The 24,298-nt window shown below is 55.3% G+C and overlaps 1 protein-coding gene across 2 annotated transcripts; it reads right to left on the reverse strand.

Moving 5' to 3' along the window:
- Window positions 1-461: 461 nt before the first annotated feature.
- MYBL2 (MYB proto-oncogene like 2) lies at window positions 462-23,024 on the reverse strand (the record flags this gene model as incomplete). 2 transcript variants are annotated; one of them, XM_084247138.1, is made up of 14 exons in its annotated part: window positions 462-945; window positions 1,464-1,613; window positions 2,724-2,828; window positions 3,776-3,889; window positions 5,012-5,111; window positions 6,351-6,490; window positions 7,716-8,126; window positions 10,404-10,691; window positions 11,693-11,855; window positions 13,620-13,840; window positions 14,052-14,144; window positions 14,990-15,061; window positions 19,789-19,882; window positions 23,005-23,024. In XM_084247138.1, 14 exons carry the CDS (start codon window positions 23,022-23,024, stop codon window positions 817-819), a joined length of 2,100 nt encoding a protein of 699 aa, XP_084103264.1. In that variant the 3' UTR covers window positions 462-816. The 2 variants fall into 2 exon arrangements, with proteins under 2 accessions (XP_084103264.1, XP_084103265.1); XM_084247139.1 differs by lacking the exon at window positions 14,990-15,061.
- Window positions 23,025-24,298: the final 1,274 nt, after the last annotated feature.

Genomic DNA, 24,298 nt, shown 5'->3' on the forward strand with positions numbered 1-24,298 from the left:
CTCCCAAGTCAGTAACTCAGACTTGCCACCTGCTGCTCCTCAGTGCTCAGGGCCTTCTCAGCTACCAGCCAGGTACCTCCAGGGCCCAGCAGGACAAGCCCCATCCAGTCTGCAAGTGCAATCACAGCAGCAGCCAAGGCCCTTGAGTGTGGGTGGCCTGGGGGAGGCCATGTCACTGGCAGCGCAGTCGCATGGCAAGGACCAAGCAAGGCCTAGACACACCACACCCCTCCTCACCCAAAGGCCAGAGTCCTAGAGCCTTGAGGGACAGATACCCACTGGGTGCAGAGGAGAAACTGCTCCCACACTGCCCCTGGGAGGTTAAGTGTCCGGGCCTGGGCCTGAGCTGCACACTGATGAAGACCCAGTTCCTACATACTTCGGGTTGAGGCCGTCAGTAGGAAGCACAGCCAGGCCCTGGAGAAAGGTGCAATCTAGAGCAACACATGAGAAAGGCAGTTTTATTCAAGAACATGTACCAACGGGCTGCGGGAATGAGAACACCGGCCAAGTCCCCTGTCTAAGCAGGGGTCTGAGGTGAGGCCAGGCCTGACCAGGGCGCAGGAGCTGAAGGTGCCTCCTGTGTACTGGGGAGAGGACCGGGCAGGCCCAGGGGGGCTTTGTTCTGTTAGCACCATGGACTGCCCGCAGCTGCTTGAAGACAGGACAAGTGCCCTTGTCTCACCTGGACAGTCTGGGAGGACTGCTGAAGGAGGCTCCCTGCAGGCAGCCACCCGAGTGTGAATCTCAAATTCCAGAACACTCCACACCCCAGCCCCCTGTAAACATGAGAATGGGCTGTCCAGGGCAGGCGCCTCAGGACAAGATGAGGGTCCGCGATGTGTGGCTGGGCTTCAAGCGGCCCAGGAGCTGGCGCGCCTTCTCCTGCATGAAGAGCTGGTCCCTGGTGCCCCCGCAGGCCACCGTCTTCCAGGCGCTGGTCATCTGGGAGGAGGCAGGAGGGTTACCACCCAGGTGGGACAGCGTGCTCCTGATGAGCCCAGCTGCTGAGCCTGGCTGGGTGAGGGCATTCCTAGGACCCGCCCTCCCTCCCTCCAGAGGCCAAAAATGCTCTTGCGATCCCTCCAGCTGCCTGGTGATCTTGGGGGAGTCACTTCCTGTCTCCAGGCTTCCAGAACTAAAGCTGGAGACTGGACCAGGCGATGCAGCCACCTCCCCTCCAATACCCCCAGTCCTACCCGACGACAGTGCACAGCACCTAGATGGAGCTGACGACATTACCAGTGAGCTATGCCCTGTAAGAGGTGTGTGCGGGGGGGGGGGGGGGGGGGGGGGGGGGGCTGGGGGCATCCTCCAGCAAGCAGGTCCTCTGAGAAGTGGCCCCTGGACTAGATTTGAAGCCGAAGTATTTCAGGCAGTGGAAACGGCCCGTGCAAAGGCCGCAAGGTGATGGGGTCAGCGGGGCCAGTAGCCGAGGGTGATGCCACGTGGCCAGCACTCACCGGGGCCGGGGCTGGAAAGTGGCCTCGGGGCTTGTGGGCTGCCGCCGCTGGCTTCTCGGGCTTGGCCTGCAGGAAGCCCTGGTTGAGCAGGCTATTGTCCCTGCCGCCTGAGAGGGTGAGGCTGGAGGAGCTGGATGGGACACTTGTCTGCTGAAATCAAAACCAAGTCAAAGTCTCACCATTTGGCTACGAGCTGAGTGGGAAAAAGAAACACCCACAGCCACAACAGACCAGCGACTCCTGCTGTCTAAGCTCGGGGAGGACACTGACCTCCCCAAAGTCTCAGTTTCTTCTTTCAGGTGGTAAGCCCATTTAAAGATTAAGGAATAAAGATTCTGAAAGTATTTGCACAGGGCCTGTTTCAGAGCTGGGTGCCAAGTGAATGCCCAAGAAAGCTGCTTCCTAGTACAGGAAGCTGGTTCTCCCCGCTCAGGCAGAGACCAGAGTGCTCCTGGGGCAAGAAATACCCACGACCAGAGACGCCTGCATGCACCCTAGGGGCTGCACAAAGCACCCAGGGGTCCCCACTCTGCTCAGGGCTTACCCCCAACAGTCTGTTGGGCCTGATGTTTCTACAACAGGCAACACCCTGGGGGCTCAGGGAAACCACACCCCAGAGAGCAAGGGTAGTATCAGGGCTCAACCCAGGGCTACCTCACTCCAAGTCCTGGGCACCTGCTGCAACGCTTTGCTTTTCGCTAAGTATTTTCCTGCTGGCCTGCAGGCCTGGCGGGGACCCCTGGTTTCCTCTGCAAGATCTGTGGGTGCTGCTGCCATCATACTAGCAAGACCTGGCCGGGCAATCCTGTCTTTTGGCCCCCACTGAGTGCCAGGGCCAGATGGGCTCACCCCGTTGTGGCTGCATGGGGTCATCGGTGTGGTCTCTGGGGACCCCGGCTATGTGGGCAACGCCCTGTTCCTCAGGTTGGCCTGGGGCTGATATGGCTCAACCTGGCTATGCCTGAGACAGACTCCATGATCACCCCCAAGAGCAGAATGCAAAGGAAGGTGCTGGGGACCCAGATCCAGATCTCAAACTTCCCAGTAACGCAGCTCTTGCTGAACAACTTCTCTGTGGAAGCCGAGGCGGGGGCCCAGCCACACCTGGAATCACTGGACCTTCTACCTCCAGGGTCCACTCCACAGGAATAAAGGGCTCCAGGGGCAGGAGGCCTCCGGAGACTCCAGCCCCCGCCAAGAGGAGCCTCCGGCGCTGCCTGGGGGAAGAGTGGCTGACGGGTGCTTCTCTCGGACCCTTACCAAGGACAGCGCCTTGGGCAGCGTGGACATCATCAGCTTCCCATCCTCGTCCACGATGTCAAGAGCCAGAGACTTGCGGACTTTCTTGATGGGGCTCCGCCGCAGCTGGGGTGGGGGAAGGAGGCAGTTAGGGGCTCAGTGCGCCACGACAGAGCCTGCCCAGCCACAGAACTGGACCCTGCTGCTGCAAGTGGAGCCTCCAAGTCAGGCGTGGCTGTGAGGCCCAAGACCCGGTCCCTACTGGCCCCTGTGCCCTGCCAGATGCTGCAACAGGGACACAGGGATGCTCCTCACCCCAGACAACCCAAACACAGCCCCCAAGCCTCTAACCACTGCCAAACAGCACAGCAGAGAAAAGTCCTTCAAGAATCCTCACACCTAAAATATTCATCTGCAGTCAGGTAATAAAACCCCAGCAGAAGCAGGCCCTGCGCCAGCACCTGTGCAGGGATGCCAGCCCTCGCCCGCACTCCTGCGAGTAGGCTGGAATGGGATGACACAGAGGGCCCTTGTTGCCCCAGGACTAATCCTCACGGCCCCCAAGGAGCAGCGTGCCAAGAGTGATGCCACAGCACAGAACCAGCGTCCAGCTTGGAGGACCGGCCAGGTTCTCTAGGCCTCCATTCCAAGACCCCAGCACCGTGGGCACCTCCCTGCCCACCTGCCCCAGCTCTGCCCACTATCCTGGCACACTGCAGTCCCCACCGGCCCCTCCCCAGGAGAGCATCTGGCAAAAGAGGGGCCTGAAGTCTCCCGCTACTGGGAGGCTCCACAGGCAGGACAGCAGGCACAGGCTAAACTGAGCCACCCTGTGTGCCCAGGTGTCCCTGCTAGCTCTCCACCACACCTGGCCTGGCCGTCCCCCACCTGGCTTACTCCCTCTACGGGGTTCCCTCAGGAAAGAGACAAGAGTCCCTTAGTGCCATGTGGGAGAGTCACATCACCTCACCAACCACCTCACCAACCACCACTATGGGGTCGCACAGGGCACGGGATGGCAGCTACACACCCAGCACCTCCTACAGCCTCATCCCCGGCTCTGCACTGCTCACCCCTGGCTTCCTCTTCTGCTTCTGGGGCCTCACATCATCCTCGATGACCAGTTCAATGCCGGCCTCCGAGCGCAGCACCTCCTTCAAGTCCTCTTCCAGGTGGGGGGTCTGGGGCTGGGAGGCAGGGTAGGGAGCCCGGTGAGGCCCTGCACCTGGTTGGCTGCAGGATATGGGGACGGCGGGGCAGACCCAGCCCCCAATCCCCCACCACTGTCCTGGACAATCAGAAAGAAGGCCCAGTGCCATGGCCCACACACATTATCCAAAACCATTAACTGCCTGCCCCAGACACAGGCAACACCCCACCTCCCTGAGGGCCACGTGGGCCAGAAGCAGCCCCTCGCACAGCACCCCCCACACAGCTCCGCACAACAGCTGCTTCCTCTGCAGGGACATCCAGCTCAGCAGGAGCAAGAGCTGGCCCAAATCATAGCTGTGAGAACCCCACACAGGCCAGGCCCAAACTCCCTCACCCTCATTCCCCTCCACACTGGTTCCATTTCCTTTCCATAGGTCTGGGGCCTCCAGGCAACCTCTCCAGCTTCAGGGGAGGGAGAGCTAGGGAGCACAGCAGGGGCAGGACAGCCGACTCAGAAGCCCCTCGCAAAGCCCCTCTCTACTCTGATAAGTTGTCAAATGCAGTCAGACTTGCCCCCCAAGCCCGTCAGGAGGGCATGCAGACATCTCAGTATCTTGAGGCCAAACCCCAACTCGGACAGGAAAGGGTGTTGCTAACCAGTGCCTGGCTGGTGACTCAGCTCGTCACAGGACTGGGGAGACCAAGCCCCCTGCCTTTGGCTTTCACATGAAGACCCCAAGTGGCCGGGGGGAGGGGTTGGGGGGAGTTGGGGGGGGGCAGGGCCCACAGACCGTTCACAGGTGGTGCTTCTCTAAGTCTCTCAGCTTTAACTTGTTTCTAAAACACCTGGTTGGTCCCTTAAATCCAAGGAGCTGGCTCTTTCCCTCAAGCTGGGAAAAAGCATGACCCCCTCATGCACTGGGGGGCGGGCGCAGCATGCACACTGCCAGGCGAGAACCCCCAGGAGGCACGTCCTCCCCTTCCCTTCCTGGTACTTAGGCGGCAACATCCAATGACTAAGTGACGCAGCCTCACTTCCCACTGGTAAAAATCAGGGTGCCAGCGAGCCCTCGGCTGGTTGGGAGAATCAGGAGCCCTGAGCCAGGTGAGGCCCCATGACACCTGGCGCGCAGGCCCCGCCCGGCCGCCCCACGTACCAGGGGCTTCAGTGGTCCGTACTTCTCCAAGGCATTCTTGAACGGCGTGGGGGTGTGGGGAGTGTTGTCCATGGAGCACTTCTGATCGGGGGTCACAAAGCTGCAGCGCCAGAGGGGGGCTTAGCGAACGGGGTGGGGTGGACACGGCTGCTCCCCTAGAGCCTGGCCTCAGCAGCAGGAGGGCACCTGGCTCGCATGCAGCCTTCCCCATGGCCCTCTCTTGGCCACCCCTCCCCTCCCTGCCCCAGGCTCTTAATCAGCTCAGAGGGTGCAAGAGGGGACCCGCTCTGCTACTGTTCTCTACACTCACTCCACTCCAAACCTAGGGGCCTGGTTGTTGTTCTTTAAACACAAAAAGCAGGTTTTCATGTTGAAGCCACTGCAGTTGACTCTGCCTGCGATTTTTTCTCAGTATTCTGCACGGTCCCCCTCCCTGCAGGCCGTGCCGACTGCCTGTCAAGTCAGACAGCATCCATGGTGAGAAGTTAGGTGCCCCGAATGCGCCTTATCTGTCCATGAGCCACGCCCTTCCAACACCCCTTGCTGCCTGTAGCTCTTTCCAATGTCAAGATTTTTTGAGTGAAGAGGTAGGGAAACAAAAACAAACAAACAAAAAAAGCCTTCTGTGACCATCTGGATTTAAGAGTAAGCAGGGAACCTCTGGTCCAAAAACCTACATCCGGGAGCAGGTTTACTGTCCCGCTGACCCAAGACTTGATATGCAGCAGATGAAGCCACGAGTCTCAGGACCCTGGACATTGGGTGTGAAGGGCAGTGATCCCCAAGATCATAACAAGTGAGGGGAGCCCTCCACAGTGAGAGACCCCCGGGCACAGAGCAGGAGGGGGTGCAGGAGAGCCTTGCCTTGCAGAGACAACGGAGAAAACAAGGCAGTTCAGAGTTCACAAGTCACAGCATCACCGTAAAGGAGAGGCTGCCGGACACCTGCAGAGGGCCCTGACCTGAGGGGCCTGCTTAGACCCCAGAAGACCTGACCTGCAAAGATCATAGGGGCCCCAGAGAGCGGGCGAGAGCCCGGGGTACTCTCATGGCCCTTGTAAGGCTACTGCCACCCAACACAGAGGATTTGCACTTGAAACTTGTAAACACCGGGAGGTTAGTGTTTCCTAGCGACCTGGACTCCCTCCATTCCTGAGATAAGAAAGCCAAACTAAAAACTAAAGACAAGGAAGAACAAGTGAACTCCCAGACTATGCTGACAAAATGAAGGCTGAGGGGGCCAGAGAAGAGGTTGCTTTCTTGAAACAGGGCCTCAGGGTTTTTCCAGAGTGGGAGGGGGCCCCACTCGAGGCCAGCAGCAGTGGGGGACAACACTCACGCAGCGTGCTTCTGGTGCAGGGGCGTCTTGTCCCGGTGCAGGGGTGTGGTGACCACCACCTTCTGGCTGCACACTGGGGTGGACGTCAGGGAGGGGCTTTCCAGCTCCAGCGTGTCCTGCTTGTTCCAGAAGTTAAGAAACTGCCAAGACAAAGGAACCAGACAAAGTAACAACCTGTCTGGATTTTTGAGTCTGCAGAAGCGGGGTCAGCCCTTGAGGCCCAGTGTGGTACTCTATCATGGCAGTCCTAGCAAGCTGTAACCCAGGGTTCGCTCAGAAGTCACCCCCAACACACGGGCCAGGCCTCAATCCCTCTGTAGGAGAGGACAGCACAGCCACTAAATGTGCCACCAGGAGGGAGCAGACCCAAAGCTTCCACCCACCCTTCTCCTGTTTGGAGGCATCAGGCTCCAGGACTAGCCTCTGCTCACCCCTCCAGTCCAGCCTCCCAGAGCCCGACCACCCCTCCACCACGGGCCAGGCCTCAATCCCTCTGTAGGAGAGGACAGCACAGCCACTAAATGTGCCACCAGGAGGGAGCAGACCCAAAGCTTCCACCCACCCTTCTCCTGTTTGGAGGCATCAGGCTCCAGGACTAGCCTCTGCTCACCCCTCCAGTCCAGCCTCCCAGAGCCCGACCACCCCTCCACTCCCCACAGCCCCAGGGCAGGGCAAACCCCTGGGGATATCTAAGGCCCAGCTAGGCCCCTGTCCACACCTGTCACTCCCAGCTCTGGATTCACAGCCCCCACTTCTGTGCCTTTACTCAAGCCAATCTATCCCCAAAACCCGGCTCACACACCAGCCTAGGAAGCCAGAGCCCCTGACCTCTAGGAAAGCCAGGGTTCCCCCTCAGTCCTCCTATGTTACAAATGGAGCCCAAGGAAGCAGCACCCAGGTCACATGCTCTCAGTGACTTATTATCCCCACACTTTCCTCACTGAGTCTGACCAACTCCTTCCAAGCCTGCCCCCTACACCAGCTAAGTCTTCGTGGGCAGGGCCACCATCTTCACCTTTGTTCCCCACAGCTGGCAAATCTCATTTAGAAGAGTTGATTCTTTTAACAAACATCACGTCCTTTCCATTTCTGTCCAGTTATCACCTACTACATCCCAGCTCAAGCAACAACTCCTCCTGGATGACACCTCGGCCCCCACCCCCCACCCCAACCCACCTACAGGTGTCAGCTTCTCCTCCGTTCCATTCATCACATTTACATAGGCCATTTTTCAACGGAAGCTTCATGGAGCAGACCTGGTTCTGCTCATCCCTCTGCCCCAGCACATGCTCAATGCATGCTCAAACCAGCCCCTACCGGCACTGAATACGCAGCCAAACCCAACAGGCAGTGGAGGCTACACACCTGGGACGGCGAGAAGGGCAGGGTCTTGACAGGTGTGCTCTTGGGGGTGAGGCTGTTGCAAGAGTCCAGGAAGGACAGGCTGGCGCTGTTCTCCGAGACGGGGGACAGGGCCACGCGCCTCTTCTTCTGCCGCTTGAGCACCGAGGGTGGCGTGCCGATGCCCAAGCCCCCCACATCAGTGCTGGGGGAGATGGGAATCAGCTCACCCCGGCTGCTCCGGCTCAGGTCAGAGATGGTGTGGCCGTCCAGGCGGTACTCGGTCACGCTGGGCACTTGGGAGGCAGGCTGGCGGCTGGGTGGGGCCTGCTGCTCTGGCAGCTGTGGCTGCACAGGGCTGTTGTTGATGCTACCCTCTGCGGATGGCTCCTCGGGGAGGTCAAACTTACTCAGGTCACACCAAGCATCGGGGTCCTGCCCAAAGAAGGGGGTTAGAGATGACTGCAGTGCTCTGCTCTTCTACCAGCAGATACAACAGGACTCGCTCATCAAAGGAAAATACACAAGGGCAGGGATGACCCCACAGTCCAGGACCCATCATCGTTAATGCTTTCTTGAGAATTCTTCTATGGGCAAGTCTATGTCCATAACACAATGGAAGTCACATCGTGCAGACAGGGGCTTCCTGTGATTTAAGGGAATGTTCCATGAAGTATTTACGATACACAGAAAGCACAAACGAAGTGCAGGTGCTCATCAGTAGACCAAAGAAATAAATCCCCATCATGTCGCTCCAGGTCTGCCTCTCTTCTCCCTCCCTCTGCCCTAGGTGGGAAGCTGCATGCATTAATTTATTTATTTTCACACCTTTATTCTTTTACCACTTACACGTGCCCCTAAATATCTACTATTTTGCATGTTTTTAACCTTAACAGGTATTATTTCTTTATCCTGCATTTTTTTCATTTAAAATTTCTGTAAACCAGGAAACAATGCCTAATTATATTCCTAAGAGTTAAATTTTACTAGTAGCAAATATTCATAATGATGGTGAAAATTTTTTTTAACTTTGACAACCATTTTTAGGACTGTAAAATATTCCAAGACCCACTTAATTTCCCCTTTTGGTTGGACATTTAGTTTTCCAAAATAAAAAATAACATCTTGGATTACAAATCTCCTCCCGCATTTTTAGTTATTTCTATAGTAGCCTGCTCAAAGTGGAAGGCCCGGGGCATGAACAGCTGAGGGTCTTTATCTGCAAGGACAGGGCCCTGCTGGGGAGGGCAGGAGCACCCACCATGCTCCATGGGGCTGTCAACCACCCACGACAACCCTACCAGGGAAGCATCCCTTCACCCCATCATAAGCTAGGAACCCAGGCCAGAGAGGGCACGAGTTGCCCAAGGTCACTAAGTTTCTAAGTGCAAACCTGAGTGCCACCCGGGTTGCCCGTTTTTGCCCAGGAAATGACACCAAAAGTTTCTGGACAGAACCTTCCACTTTGGCCCCTGGAGGTCTGGTCCTGAGTAGAGCCAGACCCTCCAGTGATTTCCAATCCTTGGGACCTGCAAGGGCCTGGGGTTGTTCATTCCTAAGGGCAGGCCCACACTCGCAACTACAAACCCCAATCCCAGGGTGAATCCACAACTACTTCACAAACCAGAGGCACACTCTACAAGGATTCCCTGGAGCGGAGCTGCAGGAAGAAGGGCAGGCGTAAGTATCTCTGCAAATGCTCTAACTCCCACATCAGCTGTGGAAGTCACTGTAAAGAGCCTCAGCATCAAGCCAAACAGCATGGCCCATGTGGCGCCCAGAACACGCACCTGCTGAGTGACACTGGACAAACCTCTTCACCTCACTGAGCTGGGGAGTCCCTCACTGGTGAGGAGCCCACCCACTTCACAGGGCTAAGACTCTCCAAGAGCATGAGGGTAGGTGGCCAGCAGGTAACCAGCCTAGCACACAGTGGACACTTAAATGTTAGACACTACAATTACCAATTCAGCTCCGGGGCTGACTCAACAAAAGTGAGCCTCTCTCCCCTTCTCCACACCTATCATGTAGAAAATACAACATGACGGTAAAGACCAACAGGCTTTCTTGCTGTGTGACCTTGCGGCCACTACTTGACCTCTCTGAGCCTCATCTACAACCTTGAGAAAGGACACCCCTCACAGGACACCAGGTGGACGGCACATGAAGCTCAGAGCCTCGCATTTCCAGACGTTCAAAACACTGTCATTAGTCTCAGCAAGAAGCCAGGTGGAAAGGTGACTTGGTCCCACTGAACTCCACACCCCAGCTGTCAGGCCTCTGCCATCACCTCCTGAAAGCCCCTCCACACCGCAGGCCTCGCTGACGCAGCTGGGAGTAGGATGTCACAGCAAGAGGTGTGGCCCCAGTGGGCAAGGCTCCCCCACGGGAGTCCACAGCGGCATGGCCTTAAATTGGGGTACGCCACCTGAGGGTCAGAACCCACTCAAACCCCAGCACCTCCCATGCCCTCTCTGGACACTATCCCATGCGCTTCATGCTGTTACTGGCCTTAAACACCCTCTCCCCATTATCCTTGAGGACTCAGCATGGTGCCACCTCCTCTGGGGAGCCCTCCCACCCCACCCCATGGGTCCCCAGGCTGTGGTTCCGGGCGGGACCAGCAAGAGCAGGACTCAGGAGTGAGAAGGGGGCCCACCCATGAGCAGTGCTCCCACGGGTGGGTCTGCCTTGGGCCACTGTGACCATTACCGACTCGATCAGGTCCAGGGCTTCAGAGAGGCTGGACTCTGCAGCAGGGATGAGGAGGTTGGCGGCCTCCACCACCCACTTGTAGGGCAGGCTGGTGTCTGGTGGGGAGCTCGCCTCGTCCTCGTGCTTGGAAAAGTCCTCCAAGGGCTCTGGGGTCCGCACTCCATCCAGCTCTGCAGAGACAGGGTCCTGCTCCTGAGAAGCGGCGGCTGCGGGGGCCTCCTCCTCACTGCTTTCCTCCTCCTTCATGGCAGGGGGTGCGGGGGGCCAGCTGGCGACGAGGCTCCCCTGGGGACACAGGGCATGGCACAGCCTTTGGAGGGCTTGATTCAAGATACAGGTTATGCAGCTACAGACGCACAGCCCAAATCTGACAGTAAGGAAACTTGACTCCAACTTGACAAACCTATCAAATAACTGATCCAACCTTATGCTTCAAAAATACCAGTATCATGAAAGACTAAGACAGTCTGATGGAGTATTCCAGATAGGAATGGGTGAAAGAGCTATGTCAACTAAAGCAGTGGGGCCATGGGCAGGAAAAAAATGGAATCTGGACTGTAGGTTAGAAGTCCTGAATCGAGGTTAACGTCCATGGTCTGGAGGTAGCCCACTGTGGGCATGCAAACAAGTGCCCTTATTCTTAGGAAACACACACTTGACGTCTTAAGGGAAAGAGGCACAAGGTATGCGACCAGTTCTCAAATGGCTCGGATTTTTTTTTTTTTAAGATTTATTTATGCATGCATACAAGAACTGGGGTATAAGCCGGCGGCGGGGGGAGGGGGGGCGGTGGTGAGAGGATTCACCAGAGACAGAGCGGGGAATAGAACAGGCAGACTGGCTGAAATATACTGCTGAGGGGAGCAGCGGGCGAGACAGGAGAGGTCTGCTGCACCGTGTGGGTAGCTCCCTGGCCAGCCAGGGATCAAACTCATGCTGCAGAGGCTGCGGATAGCTTCATAGTGCTGTGCTTAATTAACCCCTTGCGCCACCAGGGAGGCCTGGCTTAGATTTTAAAAAGCCATCTGAGTAGAGAAGAAAAAAGTGAAGCAAATCTGGCAAATGTTAAAAACTAATGAATCCAGCCAAGGGCATATGAGCTCTCTGCAGTATTTCTGCATCTTTTCTGTATGCTAAATATTATTTCAAGATGAAAAGCCTGGAAAGGGAACAGGCAGGATGCTGTTGATGAGGCTGAGAAGCCCTGGCAAGCAGAGACCCTACGGCAGGGACTGACGGCTGCGGACAGGAAAGAGAAGAAAGGGCTCTGGTGGGCAGCCCCTCACCTGGCCCTCGGCAGGCCGGGTGCTCTGACAACTGTCCTTGTCCTCAAGCTCCAGCAGCAAGTACACGGGGGGCTTGTAGTCTTTGGACTCGTTCAGGAAGCCTCCTGTGTCCACCTTCCTTTTGATGGTGGAGTTCCAGTGATTCTTCACAGCATTGTCTGTCCTGCAGGGGAAACCAGGACTGTATGTCATCAGGGAGGTCACTGACCTCCCTGAGCTGCCACCTCTGCGGGTGATGGTTCAACCTGATGAACTGAGGTCTCAGCTTTCAGATGAACCTCTCCATTTGGTGAGGAGCAGCTATACTCACCTCTGCAAAATAAGCAAAGGGCTTGTGCAGCCAATGGTAAATGCATCAATCTCAGGTGTTCTGGGACTGTCATCCCCTTTCCACTCACCGTGCACATGCAGAAGCCACAAGGAGACAGCTGGGTGCTGACCCCTGAGGCTGGGTGACTTGAACATAAGCCATGCTCAACTCCCCGTGACTGAAGACTGGCCAGAGAGGACAGAGCGGGGTGGCCCAAAGGATCTGCTACTGTTCACTATTTGAGTCTCGATTTCTCTATCTGGAGATCAGAAGACCTCTCCACACCCCGTCATGACTGAAGCAAGGAGGCATATGTAGAGCAGCATGACGCTGAGAGCAGCAAAGAAGGCGGGGAAGTGTGGTGGCAGGTTGTTAGGGTGGCAGGACAGGGCAGCAGGGTTGCACGGGGAGGACAGCACCACGGAAATCAGATTTCACCTGAGACCCCATCCTTCCCCAATTCTCCCCTTTCAGGCGAGAATCTTTTCTTAAAGAAATCCTGGGTACCTGAATCTGTGTCTCAGGTTCTGTTTCAGGGGAACTTGACCCTAAATATTTGCCCACCCCCTACCACCCATCAATATGGGGTCCCCCAGGCTACAAAGCGCTTCATTCTTTGGAGCTTCATCTTCAGTCACCCCAGGGGGATCCGGGACCAGCAAGTAAGACAGCAAGTGCCGCTTACTTTGCAGAGTCTACTCCAAGCACTCAGAGGACATCGGGGGCCTGACCAGGATCTGGAAGGTCAGAGAAAACTTCTCTGAGGAATTAACACCCCACTGAGAAGTTCAGGATGAGAACATGTTGCTACTCAGCAGGCAGGAGGCGGAGGTGCTCAGGAAGATCGTGCTCGCAAGGTAAGGGTCCAAGGGGCAGAGTGGCTAAAGCCCAGCGGCCAAGCAAGGGTGACAGCGGGTCAAGGCGAGGCTGGCGGCACGGCACCTGTGCGCCAAGCAGGTCACCCAGAGAAGAGGCCAAGTCTTCGACCCCCATGTTAGAAGGGCCAAAAGGATATGCTCATGTTTGGGTTTGGAAAATAGACATTTCAGACTTCAGGGAAATATGCCATCTGGCATTTTATCTCCCAGCCGTGACAAAGGACTGAAGATAAAGCAAAATAAGGCAAACACACACAAGGGAGAAAACAGCATAGAAGACAGCAACGGGAGATCCTTACATGTTTCCAGAAGACAAGAAACAGTTAGGAGAGTGATAATTAGGAACTGGAAGTTGACTCCAGATACAGACCCTGGCAAGGATGGTGCCCCATCTGCCCAGTAGTGGTTCAGACAGAGTCCCAGGCCCCGATGGCACAGGTGCCGGGAGGGCGGGTCCTTCTCCAGAAGAGATCACCAGACAACTCTGGCCACCGCGGAAGACAGACCCAGCAGGGAGCAGAAGTGGGAGGATGTGAACAGTATCGAGTGGGAGGCCTCGGGCACTCCTCCCAGCCTGCTCCAGGATTCCTGAGTCCGGCCAGCGCCCCACCCAAGGGCGCAGGGACAGCCACCCTGGGAAAAGGGAGCCATTCCAGAGAAGTGTGACCAACTCTTGGGAGGCCAGGTGCCCCACCTCTGGGGACACTGCTCCGCCCTGCCTTGTACGTAGGCAGCTCACCTCCCAGGCAGCATCTTGGCGATCTCAGCCCAGCGGTTGCCCAGCACCTTGTGGGCCTCACAGATGATGCGGTCCTCCTCCTCCGTCCAGCAGGACTTCTTCACCTCGGGGTTGAGGTGGTTGTGCCAGCGCTCACGGCACTGCTTCCCCAGCCGGCCCTTCAGGTGCTTGGCAATCAGTGTCCACTGCTTCGTGCCGTACTTCTTGACCAGCTCGATGACCTTGGAGTAAAGCTGCTGTGAAGCCAGCAGGACTGGACACCACACCCACCCCAGGACCTCACTATGGCTGCGAGGCACTACTGCCTGACCTGCCGGACGCCCACACCAACCTCCCTCCCACACCCTGCTGACACAAAGGGCAGCTCACAGCCCCATGACCTGAGGGGTGGATGGAGCCCACAGCATGGGAGGCACCTGCCCCAGTGGTTACCTTCTGGTCTTCCTCTTTGGTCCAGGGCCCCTTGACAAGGTCTGGGTTCAAGACTCTCAGCCACCGGTACTGGCATTGCTGGTCAGTGCGGTTCTGAGGGAGGACAAGAATCACAAGAACTCCTGGGCCAACAGGCTGGGGACCCTGGCTAAGCGCTGGGCTCAAAGGGCTGCAGCCTGTGGCCACTGAGGCTTTTCCTTATTCCCTCCACCCCTCACACCATGCGGCCAGAAGGCAGGACACATATGCTGCCTGTTCACTACAAGAGGGCATGAGTGGCCTGGGTGTGCTCGGACCACTGCAGGCAGCCACCTTCCTGTCTAAAGCCTCCATAAGACCATGTCCTTCCTGGCTTCAGGGCTTTTTTCAATTTCCCTCAAGGTTTCAGATGCCACAGAAGAGGAGACAAGGAACGAAGCAAAAAGGGGTCTGGTGACTTTGCTCCTGAGCGACCCAGGAAACAAGTCAGAAGGTGGCTCATGCCACGTCCCTCCCCACTGAACACCTGCAGTCTGGGGGCGGGGAGCGGGGGACCCACATCACTAGGAGGCTCTAAGTGCTGGATGTGGTGGCACCAGCACCTGTGCAGGGGCCTCACTGTGGAGCTGCTCAAAGTACCATTTCCCCTTAGTTTCGGTCTCACTGCTGAGAAACTGGCAGCAACATGCTCCTGACTTGCAGGAAGAGATGCAAATATGTCACTGATCATTTGCCACAAATGTCACAGACCTACAGACCACCAGGTACACCGAGGCTGTGGGGTGGGGAAACCTGTGTCAAGGCGCCTCAAATTCCGGTTTGGGAAAGAAGGTCCTAAGAAGGTTGCTTTGTTCTGAGAGGCTTGGTAAGGAACTCCCTTTTTTCTCGCTAGCAGATCTGCCCGGGGTCACCCAGAACCCCAGTCCCTAGGGGAGGGGCCACAGAGGAACAGCACTCACAGGAAAGTGGCTGGCCAGGAACTTCCAGTCTTGCTGTCCGAACTGCCTCACCAGCGTCCTCAGCTGCTCGTCCTGCCAACACCGAAAAGACAGAGGGCTTGGCTCACACACACGAAGCCTCACAGCTGCAGCAGCAGAACTTTCTCCAAAAGCACCATGCATCATTATTCACCATGCGTCAAGTGAGAACCAACAATGTGCTGGCTACTACAGGCACAGGGCTGCCCCAACCTCATTGGGACTCAGGGTCTTGAGGGAAGCAGGTGTTGACTGAAGGTTCCTATAAGCAAGAGGAGAGCCCCCAGGTGCTGGGGTATGGATAGGCAGATGGTGACTGTCCACTCCAGAAACAAAGGGACAGGCTCAAAGTCTAGTATAAAATGCAGGAGCAGGTGAGAGATGGGTGGGAGGTGACCCTGGAGGGGCTGGCAGGGGCCAGACCACAGGCAGGCTCGGCAGACCCTGTTATGCAAAACCATGGACACACTTGAATAGTGAGTGGGTGGTCACAGGCGACGTGCTTGCTGTGAGGTTCACTTTGATAGCTGCAGGAAATGGGGTGGTAAGAGCAAAAACAGACAACAGGAAGCCACTATACCCCAAGCTAGAGAGAACAGCTGGAGACGGGGAGGCATGGGTGAGAAGGCAAAACAGCATCTTTTAAACAGCCTCCAGAAAACAAACTACTGGTTCCCACAACAACATGGAACCGGAACATGATGAGTGACAGAGGCCAGACGCGAAGGAGCGCACTCCAGACGGGGACGAGCAACTGCAGAAATCATTAGCAAGCTCCGGGGACGAAAGGGAATGGGGGCAGTGGGAGGGGAGCTGGGGGGACGGATGGACAACAAAGGGGTTCAAGGAACATTTGGGGCAGTGAGAATGTTCTCTAACATGATGGTGCTGGTAATTTCAAGGTGACACCCTAAACTGTACTTTAAATGGTTGTAATTGTGCATAAATATCCCTCATCCAAACTGATTATCATAAATACACATGTGATGTGCTCCTGGCAGAAAAGTAGGACATCACAGAAATCCAGGCCCCCAGTGAGCCCAGGACGCCATCCCCTCCCCTGCTGCTGACCATCACCCTTGCAATGGGCAACGGACACTTTGCGGTTTCCAGTCTCCCACTCCCACAGACGCATGGACCTGCCCCACCTGCCAGCTCCATGCCCTGTTCTCTCCCCGGCTGTCCTCTCTTGCCTGCCCAGCACAGCGCCCTCCCCACCAGTCTCTGCCCCAGGCTGCCCCCAAACCTAGCCGTCCTACACACAGCAGGTCAGCTCTCTGAAGTCCCCCATGTTCCTGTTACTCTCCTGCTGTAAACACCTTCACCATCAGCTGCACCAGCCTACACATCTGAATCTGACATTTGGGGCCTTCCAGGATCTGGCCCCAAGTGTTACTGTCCACGTCACTCACTCTCCCTCTATCACCCTACCCACCAGCCAAACCCAGGAGTCCCTGCCTGCACTTCCCCACCCACAGCTAGTTCCTATTCTAACTGACCACTGCTTTGCCCGTTTTACACATTTTGCAATTTTCCCTGCCTACTGGATTTCCAAATTCTTTCCATGAAACTTTTCCTAACCATTTTAGACAGCAGTCTCTTCTCCTTCTAAAGGTATTTATTTCAACAGTCACCAGGACTCTGGTATGCTAGGGGCCTTCGCGCCAGGCAGCCCAAACACAATGAGGAGCACGCAAACACGAGCCCCGCCACCGCGCCCTGGACCGGCCCCCGCTCATCCACTGTCTGCGCCCATCTTATCTCCCCATCCCAGGCGGGGAGATTCTGTGGGGGAGGGCACAATCCTGCTTGTCCACTAAGCCCACAAGAACCCGGCCCACACTGAGATAACCAGAAAAATATATTTCTCCTCCAAAGAAATGTATTTTATGATTCAAGAGTGAAAAAAAGACCTAAAACTAAACACACCCAGGAAAATAAGAGGTAGAGTTAAAAAGCCAGTAGACCTTCCCGGTGGCGCAGCGGTTGGGCGCTGGGTAGCGAAGCTGCCCGCAGCCTCTGCGACGCCGGTTCAATCCCCGGCTGCTCCCCGGCCACCGGAGGAGGGTCCCTCATGGCGCACAGACCTCTCCTGCCGCCCGCTGCTCCCCTCAGCAGTGTACTGTGGTCCTTCTGCCTGCTCTGCTCCCCGCTCTGGTGAATTCTCTCACCCTCCCGCGCTTCTGACTGTACCCAGTGCTTGTATAAATAAATAAATAAATCTTTTAAAAAAATAAAAATAAAAAGCCAGTAGAAGGCTAAAATGTACTAGCCATTTAGAAAAAGATCTGACAAATTCTATAAAACTAGGGCCTCCCTCGTGGCACAAGGAGTTAAGCACAGCACTATGAAGCTATCCTCAGCCTCTGCAGCACAAGTTCAATCCCCGGGCGGCCGGGGCGAAACCAACATGACGCAGCAGACCTCTCCTGTCTCACCCGCTGCACCCCTCGGCAGTGTATTTCAATCTGCCTGTTCTGCTCCCCACTCCGTCTCTGGTGAATCCTCTCACCCCATGCATGACTGGCTTGTACCCCAGTTCTTGTATGCATAAATAAATAAATCTTTAAAAAAAAAATCTATAGGGCCTCTCTGGTGGCGCAAGGGGTTAAGACACAACCTATAAGCTATCCACAGCCTCTGCAGCATGAGTTCAATCCCTAGCCAGGGAGCTACCCACATGGCGCAGCAGACCTCTCCTGACTCGCCCGCTGCTCCCCTCAGCAGTGTATTTCAGTCAGCCTGCCTGTTCTGTTCCCCACTCTGTCTCTGGTGGTGAATCCTCTCACCCCCTGCACTTCTTGCCTGTACCCCAGTTCTTATATGCATAAATAAATCTTTAAAAAAAAATCTATAAAACTAGACTGCATGACTGTACTGAAGTGTCCTCCCTAGAGAAATAAAAACTATCCATTCTCAGAAGATTCATGTAGGAATCCTAACAGCTCTAGCCACAAAAACCTGCAAACAACCCAAACACCCATCAAAAAATGAAACATACCATAGTATATATCATGAGTGGAATGCTACTCAGCAATAATAAAGCAAATTACTGTATCTCACAACATTATGCTGGGCAAAGAAGCCAGACAGAAAAGAATATCGGGCTGTACGGGTTCATTTATAAAATACTCAAGAACAGGCAAAATGAATCAAACACAGCCACACACCAGATCAGCAACTGCCTGGCACCAGGAAGATGGACTGACCACAATTTGAGGGATAAACAGGGTGGTGCTTATCTGAGTACACACATTTAACTGTTCACTTTAAAAGGTGCACTTGGGGCCTCCCCGGTGGCGCAGCGGTTGAGCGCTGGGTTGCGAAGCTGCCCGCGGCATCTGCGGCGCCGGTTCGATCCCCGGCTGCTCCCCGGCCACCGGAGGAGAATCCCACATGGCGCGCAGACCTCTCCTGCCGCCCGCTGCTCCCCTCAGCAGTGTACTTCGGTCCTGCCTGCTCTGCTCCCCGCTCTGGCTCTGGTGAATTCTCTCACCCTCCCACGCTTCTGACTGTACCCAGTGCATGTACAAACAAACAAACAAACAAATAAATAAATAAACATGCCTCTATTAAAAAAAAAAAAAAAGATTGTCTTAAAAAAAAAATAAAAAAAAAAAAATAAAAAATAAAAGGTGCACTTGATGTTTTCCCTTGGCACAACAGCAGCAACAACTCTCCTGCCCGCCTGTGACTATGCAGGTGGCCTTTTTCTTTCTCCTTTTCCCAATAAACCTGTACTTTTAAAAATGTAAAAAAAAAAGGGGGGGCCTCCCTGGTGCTGCAAGGGATTAAGTCTCAGCACTATGAAGTTATCAGCAGCCACTGCAGCCTAAGTTCGAACCCCAGCCAGGGAGCTACCTACATGGCACAGCAGACCTCTCCTGTCTAGCCCGCTGCTCCCCTCAGAAGTGTATTTCAGTATATTTTATATTTGCCTGTTCTGTTCCCCACTCTGTCTCTCTGGTGAGTCCTCTCACCCCCCCATCCCATGCCACACCTCTGGCTTACACCTAGCTCTTGTATGCATAAATAAATTTTAAATAAATAAAATGTAAGGAAAAAGGCAGGCACATGAATTATATTTCCATAAACTTGATTAAAAGATAAAAAAGTGAATCAATTCAGAGCGTCATGACACAAGATTCAATACAATTAATTTAAAAATGAATAATAAAGATGGGCCTCCCTGGTGGTACAAGGGGTTAAGCACCATACTATGAAGCAATCCTTAGCCTCTGCAGCATGAGTATGATGCCCGGCCGGCCAGGGAGCTACCCACATGGCACAGCAGACCTCTCCTGTCTTGCCCGCTGTTGCCCTCAGCAGTGTATTTCAGTCCGTCTGCCTGTTCTGTTCCCGGTTCTGTCTCTGGTGACTCCTCTCACCCCCCACATCTCTGGCCTGTATCCCAGATCTTGTATGCATAAATAAACCTTTTTAAAAAATTAATAAAGAGAAAGTTGCAAATTTGGCTGAACCTCCTAATTATCAAAGGACAAGAAGCACAATCACTGTCCACAATGTAGTACACGTCAGCTTCTGGGAGACACAACAGCCAGTAGCCGGCACTGAGGTCTAAGGGACATATTCCCTCATATTTGAGCCCAAGAATGCTGAGAGAAGACATCAGGGTGAACCAGAGAACACATCGGATTCTTTCACCAGCTGCTCTTTTGTCCCAGCAGTCGGGACACTCACTGGACACATCCCAGGTTCCATTCTCAGGCCAGCCCACCGATGGCCAACACACCCTGGAATTGCCCCTCACTCTCACTCACCTCCTCGTGGGTCCACTTGACCTTGCATTTGATGTCTCTCTGCTCTGGCACATCGGAATCTGTGTCCTGGTAGTGCAGTTCATCCAGCTCCTCCCTGTAGGGAAAGCAAGGTCAAGGATATGTGTCTCCACATGCTGAGCAAGATGGACAGCCAGTGGCAGGCATCTTGAGGGAAGGTTTTGATGGGGGCAGACTTTTACTCTTTCAGCTTTTGAAAACATGTATGTCCACCCTCCTCTTTTTATTCATTTTTTAAATGGAATTTTGGGCTATTTTTACTTCCTTTTTTATTTATTTTCAAGAACAATCTGTTTTCAAAAACTACAAAAAAAAAAAAAAAAAAGAAGCTATAGGGTCTCCCTGGTGGCATAGGGGTTAAAATCTCAGCGCTATCAAGTTATTGCCAGCCACTGCAGCAAGGGTTTGATCCCCAGCAAGGGACCTAACCCACATGACACAGCAGAACTCTCCTGTCTCACCCGCTGCTCCCCTCAGCAGTGTATTTCAGTAGATCCACCTGTTATGCTCCCCACTCTGTCTTTGGTAAATCCTCTCACCACCACCCCCACCTCTGGCCTACACCCCAGTTCTTGTATGCATAAAAAAAATAAAAAAGAAGTCACAATTTCACAATGAATGTTATGATATTCAAAACCAGACACCATTTAATATTTTCTTTTCAATAAACATTTTTAAACTTGCATGGTTATGTTAAGGATCAAACCTGATGTCATGTAGTCATCATGAACCACTATTTTATTATTACTGGGGGAAAATATTTTAAATACATTATCTCAGTAACTATATCTATTTTTGCATATGTCCTCTCAATCCATGCCTACTCACAGACTTAACAGAGAGAAAATCAGAATATAAGCAACTTTGACTTCTGGGTGTTTTTATTTTGCAATAGGCAATTTTTCAAGTTGCTCCAAGATCCTCACCTTCATAAGGTTTAGTGATTATGAAAATGGAGATCACAGTTCCTCCCACACCCCATATTAGGTGCTCAGGAAGGTGAGTAATCTCCCAGCTCCACCTGGTGGGGCGTGTATCAGGTGACCTCTTATCAGCTAATTCCTAAATTAGGCATTAAGCAGGGAAAGTCCACAAGACAAGCACAGCCTCAGTGACAAAAGCGGGCTTCCTTTAGTCCCTTTCCTTCTCCAGAACTCAGCATCACCCCTAAGCTTGCCCACATCTAGGAAATCCCCAGTCTCAGAATAGTCTTAACGTGCAGCTGCCTATCTCCTTGGCAGAGGTCAGCCCCCCATCCCATGCCCATTCCCCCTACCATATTGGTGGGGCCAGGATGAGGGTTGGTTGGGATGGCTCAGGGAATGACTGGATACTGAATGAGTGGATGAAAACATGCAAAGCTGTTGCCTATTCCTGATAAGATATGCTAATTAAAGTAAATGCTTTAGAGGCAGGAAAATGATACATCTAAACCCAATCAGGAGGATCTAGAGCTCAGCCTTGTCCTGCCCTCCACCTGGGGCCCTCCACCTCACCAATGAAGGCAAAAATTCAACAAGATACTAACAGAATGAAGCCGTTTTTAAAATCACTTCCCCCGCCCATGCCTTTCTGAGAGAAACCTTCGGCTTTCCAGCATCCAGCTTCTAACAGCACAGCACAAGATGAAAAGGTGTCTGTGTGAATGCTTTCTGGTGCTCCAGCCCTCTAATTATTGGGGACCAAAACTCAGATAATTGGAAGAACTCTGTGAAGACAGACTTCTACTACCATCCATTCACATGCATTCTCATATCCCCATTTACAGATGTGGAAACTGAAGCTCAAGGGGGTTATGCCACTTGCCAGGTCCACAAAGCCAGACTCCAACCTGCACTTTGAAGGGTTCCCCTCATGATCCCAGCTGAAAAAGCAGAAGTCAAGGCAGCATTGGTAACCACATGAAGGTCCCACACACCTTTCCTTTGCATTGCAGATTCTGCTCCTGGCCCAGGTGAGTTAGAAGCTGAGCAGGAAATGGGACACTGGTGCAGAGGAATTACAGCCCTTGCCAGGGAAGGCACTCAAGGACATGGGGTACAACAGAACCCATCACTCACATGGGATGGGGTTCCTCCACTGAGCCCCAAGAGTGAAGTGGCAGAGAATATGGGGTTTTGGTGGGGTTTTCTGAAGTAACAACATTTCCTGAACCAAAAACCAGGACAGGGTCTTTCCTGCAAACTCCTGGGAACTGCAGGTGTCCTGGGAGATGCGGGCCTGAGGAAGACAACCTCTGCCAGGCACCTGACCCCTGCCCAGGTTATTAGATGCCTCCCCTCTAAGAGGAATTCCCCCTTGCTGGGGAAAGCCAGCGAGGACCTACAGCCTTGGCCTGAGAAGGCAAACAGCACCATCAGAAGAGGGGTTTAAGGTTACCGACACTGCGACAATCCAAGAAGGGAACCAGGCAGCACCCCCCTGTCCTCCCTGGCTCTCTGACTGGCTGAAAACTCCTGCGCTCCGGCCGCAGGTGCACTGTTGTAAGAAAGGGCTCTGGAGGCCACACCTGGTTCGAGGCCCCGCTCTGCCGCTAATTCTCAGGGGGGGGTAAAATGGAGACGGCAGTTCCTGCGCGGGCCCCAGGGGCTGCGCGCCCAAAGCAGTCTCATCCAGGTCAGCCTCTCCCCCTCACCTTCAACCCCAACTGCCCCCAAAGCCGAGTGCCACGGGAAGACACGTCTCTCCAAACGAAACCCCACCCAGAACTCAGAGATAAGAGACAAAAAAGGCCCCACCCAACACCCTCCGCAGGTCCGGGAAAAGGCTGGGGGTGCTCCGTGCGTCCCCGAGTGCAGAGAAGAGACGCCCCCTGGCAAGTGTCCGCAGACTGCGGCCTCGGGCGGGATGGGGCGAGCCCTTCCCCCGGGGCGCGCCCCTGAGGGCTGCAGGCCCTTCCAGCTGACACGGCCGCCCCCCCACCCCGCAATTAGGCGGGAGACACAATGACATCATGCAGGCCTTGGCCCGGGGCCCAGGAGACCCGCCCGCCCGGATCTGAAGCCCAGCAGGCCCGGGGAGCAGGGCGGGGGCCCCCCAAAGCCCCCCCAAAGCCCCCGGCCCCGCGCGCGCCCCGGGCCTCGGGCCCAGACGCAGCGTTTCCCGCGGGGCCCTCCCGTCCCGAGCACTGGGCCGGGGCGGGGTGCGGGCGGGGGGTCGGGGCGGGAGGGACCCCCGGGGCGGGAGGGCCCCGCTTACCCGCGCGTCCGCCGAGACATCCCCCCGGCCCGGGCCGCGCCGCGCTCGCCCGCCCGCCGGCTGAGCCCGGGGCGGGAGCCGGGCCGGGGTCAGGGCGCGGCTGCTCCGGCCGCTCCGGGCCCGGGGGCGGCGCTCAGAGGCGGCAGCGCGGCTCCAGGTCCCGCCGCGGGTCGCAGGCTCCGCGGCCGCCGCCGCGCGCGCAGAAGCACTTTCCTATCTCCCGCCAAGCGCTCGGCGCCGCCCGGACCTGGCGCGCGGGCCAGCGGGCATGCGCGGGGCGGGGCCTCCGGGGCGGGGCCGCGCGGGGGCGTGGTCTCCTCGGCGGGGCGGGGCCGCGCGGGGGCGTGGTCTCCTCGGCGGGGCGGGGCGGGGCCGGGCGCCGAGCCCCGGGGCGGGGCGGGCTCCTGGCAGGAGAGGGGCCGTCTGGGGCGGTGCTGTGGGTCCCCCGGGCTCTGGCCAAGGATCTGTACCCGCGGCCCTGGCGTAAACCACAACGCCGAGACTGAGGAAAGGGAGTGGGGCGCAAGGAGGGGAGACTCGGAACCGCCGCGCAAAAATTCCAGACAAGCCCTTTAGGCCCCACCCTAAAGCATCTCCCACACCTACTAAGACAAGGGCTGGGCTTCCTGGTGGCGCAGGGGGTTAAGCAGGAGTTCAATCCCCCGCCGGCCAGGGAGAAACCCACATGGCGCAGCAGACCTCTCCTGGCTCGCCCGCTGTTCCCCTCAGCAGTGTGTTTCAGTCTGCCTGTTCTGCTCCCCACTCTGTCTCTGGTGAGTCCTCTCACCACCCCCACCTCTGGCCTGTACCCCAGTTCCTGTATGCATAAATAAATCTTTAAAAAATAAATAAATAAAGACCAGGGCTGCCCTGTTCCTTAACTCTTTCCCCTCCGTTAGGGTCACTCAAAACCACTGTGACATTTCTGAGATGTGAACCTAATCTTACCTCAAAATTTAAAACCTCTTCCTCACCCTCAGGGTAAAATTTCTGCTAGATCACCACCCCGCTAGCCAAAGGAAACCTGCTGTTCTCCAGGCTTTTGCAGGAGCCTTTACCTGAGTCAGAACACGTCCTGCTCATTCCACCTGACCACTCTTTATCTTTCAGTCCACTGCCCACAATCTGCTTGTTTTTTCCCCTCTCTGAACTGTGGGAATGCTGAGGTCCAAGAAGTCCCTCAGTTCACCCCAGTATTCCCCAGGGTGCTGAAACAAACTCATAGAGGCCCACCAGGCTCCCTGGGAGAAGAGTTAAGAAAAAGGTAAATGAGGGCCTCACCTGGTGGCACAGG

This window comes from Talpa europaea, assembly GCF_964194135.1.
Source record: "Talpa europaea genome assembly, chromosome: 11".
In the NCBI taxonomy this organism is placed as follows: Eukaryota; Metazoa; Chordata; class Mammalia; order Eulipotyphla; family Talpidae; genus Talpa; species Talpa europaea.